At 41.9% G+C, this 9,607-nt stretch overlaps 1 protein-coding gene across 1 annotated transcript in view; it reads right to left on the bottom strand.

Annotated features, from left to right (window-relative positions):
• Window positions 1-5,226: 5,226 nt before the first annotated feature.
• Window positions 5,227-9,607, bottom strand: part of LOC138664031 (gastrula zinc finger protein XlCGF57.1-like) — a 71,275-nt gene continuing 66,894 nt past the window's right edge. The window contains exon 6 of the mRNA XM_069750442.1: window positions 5,227-6,730. Within this exon, the coding sequence (XP_069606543.1) occupies window positions 5,454-6,730 (1,277 nt within the window). The 3' untranslated portion in view covers window positions 5,227-5,453. The remainder of the gene's footprint in view (window positions 6,731-9,607) is intronic.

Raw genomic sequence — 9,607 nt, 5'->3', positions numbered from 1 at the left:
GATAGGAGGAGAACCAGGAAAGAGCAGTGTCCCTAATGCCCAGTGACTGGAGCCTAGAGAGTAGGAGAGGGTGGTCAACAGTGTCGAAAGCTGCAGAGATGTCGAGAAGAATGAGCAGAGAGTGGTCACCGTTAGATTCTGCTGTCAGAAGGTCATTGGTCACTTTGATGAGTGCAGTTTCTACGTTACAGACAAGAGACAAATGGCAAGCTAGTAAGCCCAATATGGAACCTGGAAACACTTGTTCTAAAAGGAACAAGTGGCCTCTAGGATTGGTAACCAAACTCTTCCCAAGTCAAGATGGACAGGTCCGGAAGGTGGAGATCAAGATCCCCAAGCAAAACGGAAAACTGTTTCCACTGGACACCAGACGGAGAGTGTCAAGCCTTTATACAAATGCATATAATCAGTTTACAATGCTTTGTATTATTGAAGTGTGGTGTATTGTGATAACTTATCCAACAGTGTTCTCATTGTAGTTTACTTTCTGTTTCATTGCTTACTGTGCAATTCAATCTTTAAGGCTCATCGAGGCCTCCGTAGTTTCCCATCAGCCTGCATTAGTCTTGCCCCTTCTTCTCCAGCAGCCATTTTGGCCTCATGGATGCTGACATGCTGATTATGTCTCCCTGATTTTCAGCCCATCTGGTTGTTCACCTCCACATAGCACAGTCAGTGAGTTATTGTTTTCCCCTTGTTAGAGCTCGCCATGTTGTATTATATAGCTACTCTGTTCTATATATGTTTTATATCAAAGTAGCCTTTTGATATTACAGATGTTTATACTATCGCCTTGTTGTGCACTTGCACTGTGAATGTCTTGTACCATACTTAATGCTGTGTATTTAGATATGTTGTATGCCTTGTACTGAGTACTTTCATTTTTTCTCATAGTTTTACACTGATCCTATCAATAAAAGTAGTAACGGACCCCCTGCGTCTACCTCAATGCATAGACAGGAGTTTAGCTGTCTGTCACGTCGCTTTTCTTAAGCACAAAGTTGAGGGTGACAGAACAACTGGTGGGATAGTTTTATAGGTCGGGGCGTTACCAAATATGTGTATTTTTATTGTTTAGATTTTTTTCATTCAAATATTTATTTAGAGATAGAATATATATAGATTTTTAATTATTATTTTAGAATAAAAAAAATATTTTTACAATTATTTAAAAAAAAAATAATTCTAACTTTTGCCTTTGTCCGACTATGGGACAATCATGTTTTGCAGGCTGATCACTTCTATAGCCGGCAGATGAAGCAGCATCACCATGCCATAGACGCTGTCAGCGCTGCACTTACAGGGAGACTTCCTGACATGCACTGCGCATGATCACCAAGTTCCCTAGCTGTGGTGACCCGGATGTCGTCATGATGATATTGAGTCACCATGGCAACGATCTGGAGCCGCGTTACACCACGGCGTCTCCGACCCAAAGGCAGAGGGGCTGTCATCCCCTGTGCCGGCTTCCGAACTGTTGCGCTTGTGTTTGATTGCAGTATTTCAGGGGTTAAAGTGCTGGGAGCCGTTGTGACTGCTCCTGCCACCTAGCGCCGGGTGTCAGCGGTCAGAATCAGCTGACACCTGTGGCGATCGCACGCACACACGCACCCAGTGTGCATGGCCAATTGTGATGACGTAATATTACGTACCTGGTAAGATAGGCCCAGGTCACATGGACGGAATATTACGTCAGATGCCAGAAAAGGGTTAAAAAAATGGCTGAAGATATCCTGATTGTGTAGCACTATATTGTAGATTGTGCTGTGGCTTGCCACATCATGGGCCCCGTTTATTAAAAATGTCTAAGAGAAAAAGTCTTTGTTGCCCATAGCAACCAACCACAGCACAGCTTTAATTGTTGTAACCAGCTGTAGTAAAATGAAAGCTGCGCTGTGACGAGTCTCTACCTGCTGGATGGGGTTCACTTAGTCATTTCCGCAGTGATGTCGTTGCAACGGACATGATGGCAATTTTCTAGTACAAGTTAGAAATCATCTGATAGAGATTCAGCAAGCCATGGACAATAACGGGCCCAGGCCAGCCCCCCTCTGGACAGGATGGGAAAGGTTGGAGGAGCTTGTATTAATCATTCTGATTGTAAATGATCTATAGATATATATTATGACGGAAAAGCCAGGAGTAGTTACCAAGAGGGCTTGTAATAAACATCCTTTATTTTCTACAAGTGTAAAGATCGATGTTTACAGTATATTCCTATTCTACAAGTGCGTCAGGATAGGCTAGTAAAGAGTAAGCCAGATTTATTGGTACAAATTATATTTTCTTGTCTTAACTATATCTCCAGCAGACCTCTATGGTGGTCGCTGCCAGATTGCTAGGAGCACTGCCTGCTAGCCGAAACAGCATGGACCAGGGATCGTCCCACCGAACTCCCGCTCTCCTTTTAACATGGGCAAAACGTTACTCAGACAACACAGGATGAGGGTAAAGCAGTGTGGCAAAAGCTTTATTGAACCGCAAATCAGGCAGGTAACACAGAGAACAGTCCCAGCACAGTACCCAAGATGGGGCATATTACAGAGTCTCGCTCTTCCGGGATAATAGTAGCTGTGACTTCAGATCTTCCACGGTCGCTAACCCACCTATAGCACACACAGAGAGGAGGCAACGGCTAGCATAGGAAGATGACAATCCATTCAGTCCATACAAGGCCAGTTCACAAACTGGCTTCATCTTCCAGGGTCGGTTACTCTACCAGTGGCACGCGCACAGAGAGAAGATAACGAGTGTAGGAAGATGGACAGTCTATTGAGTCCATACAAGGTACAAAGCCAGTTGATCTGAGGATCACAAACTGGCTTCTCCAAACGTATCCATGGTTCAGAGATGGTCAATGGAGCAGAGTAGTAGTTGTCTGGTTAATTAAGATACAATGCTGTATGTCTTCACAATGCCAAAAGTAAAAAAAAAGTTTTTAAAAATATTAAAAAAATAAAAAATATATAAAAGTTCACATTACCCCCTTTCGCCCCATTCAAAATAAAACAATTAAAAAAAAATCAAACATATACATAATTGGTTCAGAATTGCCCGATCTATCAATACATAAAAAATTACCCCCAGAATGGTATCATTAAAAAAATCAGCTCAGCACACAAAAAATGAGCCTTCACCCAACCCGAGATCATGAAAAGTGGAGACGCGACGGGTATCAGAAAATGGCGCAATTCTTTTATACTTAATAAAGAGGAGTTATTTTTACTGATAAATGTTTGTTTTGGGTCATTTATTTTCTGTTGGTATTTTGTTTATTCTATAAAACTCCCATATACGGTAATATTCGATTCTGGAATGCACGCATCATGTTTTTGTACAGTTTGTCAATAACATATATCGTTTCTCCCAGTCTGAGGAAAATACGATTTTCCTGTAATTCATTTCTCACCCTCTAGGTATAATAATGGCTTTTCCCTGTGTGAGATTTTTGCTGTTTATAAAGGTTGACAACTAGTTGGACAAGCCCTTCTCATTCAAGCAATGAAGAGGAAAATGTGGTGCTGCACAGCCTGAGTAAAAGATACTGGTAAGAACACAGTCACTTGTGGGTGTTTAGACTTCAGTAACTGGAGGTGCTCGCATGAGGAAAAACAGGCAATCCAATGTGAATACAACGAAGAAAAAACTGCGGCAGCACTCACCAGATGGCGTGGTTCAATCCTTTATTGGAGATAAAAATATCCATAGTAGCGTGTTCACGGCTCGGGGGAGTACGGACATAGTGGAAGTGAGCAGGGAAAGACAACAGCTGTTTCGCTCTCTACCAGCGCTTCTCATTCCTCATGTTTGGTCCTGTTAAAATAAAAATCCTCCTACAAACCTCCCATGGTGGCGCCGTTTCACTGATGTTGGCGCTTGTGTTCTTGGGGCTCTTCTGAGGTTTTTACGTCATGTGAGCCCTGTGCCCAATCAGCGCTAATGTCACTGTCCCCACCTTCGGACAAATCAAGCATCATGAGGCAGAGAGCAGCCGCGGCCCTGGCTTCCTGTTCATGATCAATACGTCTGAAGGAAGGAGCAGTGAAGCTGCCGCTGATCGGGTGCAGGGCTCGTGTGATGTAACAACCTCACATAAGCCCCAGGACAGTGAGTCTCGACACCGCTGAAGTGGAGCCGGCCGCCAGCGGAGTATGAGTGTTTTATTTTAATGAGGCCAAACATGAGGAATGAGTTCACTGAGAAAAAAAATTCTAAGATATAATTATATATAAAATGATCCCTTGATTAGAAGATTCACTGACAAAAGGATAAAACTAAACTTTATTAATTCCAAATGTACAAATACCCATAATTCAACCCCTGAAGGTTAGTCAGTAGGTGACTAATAGAAAAAACATGTACCCCACAGTTCAGTATATAGGGTGAGGTGATGTATACACACTCACTCTCCAAGCCTCTCATTTCTATGCGTTTCATCTAGACAAAAAAAAAACTAAAATCTTGTTTTCGGAAACAGTCAGAAAACCAGCCACATATTGGCAGACCCCAGACCTCAAACTATATACTTCATAAGTTTATAAGCCACTCTAGTGTCAGGAATAGATAGTATGTGACAATACAGTATATACCGCTCAGGGAACAGTTAACTTCCAGAGATAATCTCCATATTCATACTAAATAATGGCACAGATCTTCCAGACATTATGACTGCACACATCCCTAGTCTTTATAACGATATTGCACTCATTCCTTGACAGACCGCAGCATGGCCATTAGTTAGAAGCTGCTATTGATCTTTGGAGCAGGTAAGTTTTCCCTGAGTGGTACATATTGGGCCGTCTGAAAACGGAGTTTAGTCTAGGACAATTTGTCTGCACTACTAATTAACAGCTGTTACAATACCAAACTAGGGCAGTCCCTATAGGAGAAAAACACAAGAATTATACTGTATTGTCACATACTATCTATTCCTGACACTGCAGTGGCTTATAAACTTATGAAGTATATAGTTTGAGGTCTGGGATCTGCCAATATGTGGCTGGTTTTCTGACTGTTTCGGATAACATGATACATGATTTTGTTTTTTTTTGTCTAGTCTCGCTTCAATATAGGTCAATATTAAATAGTCTCCTGTTGAGTCGCCTTTGGTGAGGACGATGAAACACGTAGAAATGAGAGGCTTGGAGAGTGTGTGTGTATACGTCACCTCACCCTATATACTGAACTGTGGGGTACATGTTTTTTTTCTATTAGTCACCTACTGACTAACCTTCAGGGCGTGAATTATGGGTATAGTTTTACATTTAGAATTAATAAAGTTTAATTTTATCATTTTGTCAGCAAACATGAGGAATGACAAGAGACAACCCCTTTAAGAAGATTAAGTTTTGGTTAAAACTATTCCAACATTATGAACATAAAAAAGGCTTCTCCCCTATGTGATGTCTCTGATGTTTATCAACAGTTGATTTCCAAGTAAAATATTTCCCACATTAGGAAAACGAAAAAGGGTTCTCCTCTGTGTGACTGCTCTGATGTCTATCAAGAAGCTGTTTCCATTTAAAACATTTCCCACATTCTGAACAGGAAAAAGGCTTCTCCCCTGTGTGAGTTCTCTGGTGACTAACTAGACTCCCTTTCTGGTTAAAACATTTCCCACATTCTGAACAGGAAAAAGGCTTCTGTCCTGTGTGATTTCTCTGGTGGCTAACTAGATTCCCTTTCTGGCTAAAACATTTCCCACATTCTGAACAGGAAAAAGGCTTCTCCCCTGTGTGAATTCTACGGTGATTAACCAAATCTGCTTTCTGGGTAAAACATTTCCCACATTCTGAACAGGAAAAAGGCTTCTCCCCTGTATGAGTTCTCTGGTGACTAACTAGATTCTCTTTCCATTTAAAACATTTCCCACATTCTGAACAGGAAAAAGGCTTCTCATCTGTGTGAGCTTTCTTCTGGTGACTAACAAGAAGCCATTTGCAGTTAAAACATTTCCCACATTCTGGACATGAAAAAGGCTTCTCCCCTGTGTGACTTCTCTGATGTCTAACAAGAAGCACTTTCTGGTTAAAACATTTCCCACATTCTGAACAGGAAAAAGGCTTCTGTCCTGTGTGATTTCTCTGGTGGCTAACTAGATTCCCTTTCTGGCTAAAACATTTCCCACATTCTGAACAGGAAAAAGGCTTCTCCCCTGTGTGAATTCTACGGTGATTAACCAAATCTGCTTTCTGGGTAAAACATTTCCCACATTCTGAGCAGGAAAAAGGCTTCTCCCCTGTGTGACTTCTCTGATGTCTAACAAGAAGCGCTTTCTGGTTAAAACATTTCCCACATTCTGAACAGGAAAAAGGCTTCACCCCTGTATGAGTTCTCTGGTGACTAACTAGACTCCCTTTCTGGTTAAAACATTTCCCACATTCTGAACAGGAAAAAGCCTTCTCCCCTGTGTGAATTCTACAGTGAATAACCAATTCTGATTTCTTGTTAAAAGATTTCCCACATTCTGTACATGAAAATGACTTCTTTGCTTTAGGAGCAGTTTGTTTTTTAATGCCTCTTTTGTGACTTTGATTTTCCTTAGTAGGCAGTAATGAATCAGAAGATGGGACCTGTTTCATAGGATCGGATGAAAGATCTTTGCTGTGAATGGATGTCGATATATCTGGAGTAACAGCAATCACTTTAGTTGTGTCTTGTAGGATCTCAAGATTATCAGATTTAAAAATTGAAGATGTCAGCTGTCCTTCTGATCTCCAGGTACAGTCATCTGCCAAGACAAAAAACATTTTTTTTTAAATAAAATATCCTTGGGTTTTATATTTTTGAACATTTCTACTTAAACTGTCCATAAAATTGGCAAGCTATGTAAAAAACTTTAAAGGGAACCGGTCACCCCCAAAATGGAAGGTGAGCCAAGCCCAGTCATCAGGGGCTTATCTACAGCACTCTGTAATGCTGTAGATAAGCTCCCGATGTTACCTGAAAGATGATAAAAAAAGGTTAGATTATACTCACCCAGGGGCGGTCCCGCTGCGGTCCGGTCCGAAGGGCGTCGCTGGTCCGGTCCGGTCCGGTGCCTCCTATCTTCATTCCATGACGTCCTCTTCTGGTCTTCACGACAAGGCTCCGGCGCAGGCGTACTTTGTCTGCCCTGTTTAGGGCAGAGCAAAGTACTGCAGTGCGCAGGCGCGGGGCCTCTCTGACCTTTCCCGGCGCCTGCACACTGTAGTACTTTGCTCTGCCCTTAACAGGGCAGAGAAAGTATGCCTGCGCCAGAGCCGCGGTGTGAAGACCAGAAGAGGACGTCATGGAATGAAGATAGGAGGCGCCGGACCGGACCAGTGAAGCCCACCGCAGCGGGACCGCCACTGGGTGAGTATAATCTAACCTCTTTTTATTATCTTTCAGGTAACATCGGGGGCTTATCTACAGCATTACAGAATGACAGTGGACTTAGCTCACCTTCCATTTTGGGGGTGACAGGTTCCCTTTAATTATTCATCAAGACAATGACAGTCCACCTGGATGAGCCAGTAGTGCGTGGTGTTCAACTGTTTGTTCATTCTGCCTCCCAACTATCGAATAAAAAGAAACCAATCAATGTTATGTAGGCTAAAATAATACTTATTCTCATCTCATAAAAAGCCAAGTCCCCACTCAGGTCCATCATCTGTCAATGTAGAAACAGAGGTTCCCACACTACTAGTGGCTCAAAGGCTGTTGAAAAGCAAGAGAGTTTCTATAAACCAATCCAGCAAAATCCGCTCTCACTTCTGAGTCTTGCAGTGTGCTCAAACAACATTTAGGATCCCTGTATTTAGTAATAATAATAATAATAATAATCTTTATTTTTATATAGCGCTAACATATTATGCAGCGCTTTACAGTTTGCACACATTATCATCGCTGTCCCCGATGGGGCTCACAATCTTAATTCCCTATCAGTATGTCTTTGGAATGTGGGAGGAAACCGGAGTGCCCGGAGGAAACCCACGCAAACACGGAGAGAACATACAAACTCTTTGCAGATGTTGTCCAAGGTGGGACTCCAGCGCTGCAAGGCTGCTGTGCTAACCACTGCGCCACCGTGCTGCCCACAGTAATATTATATAGTGAGAAGAATCCACTTAATTTGCAGTGTGTCTCACAGAGCACAATCTGGGCACTATGTGCTGGGTAATAAAATGGCAAATTGTAATTTTCACTCTCCAACATCCACTTAGTGCTGATTTCCAGAAAGTGGCTGTGGAGTCAAAATATTAATTCCTCCTACACACGTGGTCAAAATTGTTGGTACCCCTGGTTTAATGACAGAAAAACCCACAATGGTCACAGAAATAACTTGAATCTGACAAAAATAATAATAAATCAAAAATCTATGAGAATGAACAAATGAAAGTCAGACATTGCTTTTTAACCCCTTCATGACCCAGCCTATTTTGACCTTAATGACCTGGCCGTTTTTTGCAATTCTGACCAGTTTCCCTTTATGAGGTAATAACGGATCCTAGCGGTTCTCAGACTGTTTTTCGTTACATATTGGGCTTCATGTTAGTAGTAAATTTAGGTCGATAATTAAAATTTGACCAGCAATTTCTCATTTTTACAACAAAATTTACAAAACCATTTTTTTTAGGGACTACCTCACATTTCAAGTCAGTTTGAGGGGTCTCTGTGGCTGAAAATACCCAAAAGTGACACCATACTAAAAACTGCACCCCTCAAGGTACTCAAAACCACATTCAAGAAGTTTATTAACCCTTCAGGTACTTCACAGCAGCAGAAGCAACATAGAAGAAAAAAATGAACATTTAACTTTTTAGTCACAAAAATGATGTTTTAGCAACAATTTTTTTGTTTTCCCATGGGTAAAAAGAGAAACTGGACCCCAAACGTTATTGTACAATTTGTCCTGAGTACCCCGATACCTCATATGTTGGGGGAACCACTGTCTGGGCGCACGACAGGGCTCTGAAGGGAAGGAGCGCCATTTGACTTTTTCACTGAAAAATTGGCTCCAATCTTTAGCGGACACCATGTCGCGTTTGGAGAGCCCCTGTGAGCCTAAACATTGGAGCTTCCCCACAAGTGACCCCATTTTGGAAACTAGACCCCCCAAGGAGCTTATCTAGATGCATAGAGAGCACTTTGAACCCCCAGGTGCTTCACAAATTGATCTGTAAAAATGAAAAAGTACTTTTTTTTCACAAAAAATGTATTTTAGCCTCAATTTTTTCATTTTCACATGGGCAACAGGATAAAATGGATCCTAAAATGTGTTGGACAGTTTCTCCTGAGTACACTGATACCTCATATGTGGTTACAAACTACTGTTTGTGCACACGGCAAGGCTCGGAAGGGAAGGAGCGCCATTTGACTTTTGAATGAAAAATTAGCTCCAATCTTTAGCGGACACCATGTCGCGTTTGGAGAGCCCCTGTGTGCCTAAACATTGGAGCTCCCCCACATGTGACCCCATTTTCGAAACTAGACCCCCCGAGGAACTTATCTAGATGCATAGTGAGCACTTTGAACCCCCAGGTGCTTCACAAATTGATCCGAAAAAATGAAAAAGTACTTTTTTTTCACAAAAAATGGATCCTAAAATTTATTAGGCATTTTCTCCTGAGTACACGGATACCTC

Source organism: Ranitomeya imitator, chromosome 2 (assembly GCF_032444005.1).
Source record: "Ranitomeya imitator isolate aRanImi1 chromosome 2, aRanImi1.pri, whole genome shotgun sequence".
Classification (NCBI taxonomy): domain Eukaryota; kingdom Metazoa; phylum Chordata; class Amphibia; order Anura; family Dendrobatidae; genus Ranitomeya; species Ranitomeya imitator.
This window is presented reverse-complemented; position numbering and strand designations above follow the sequence as displayed.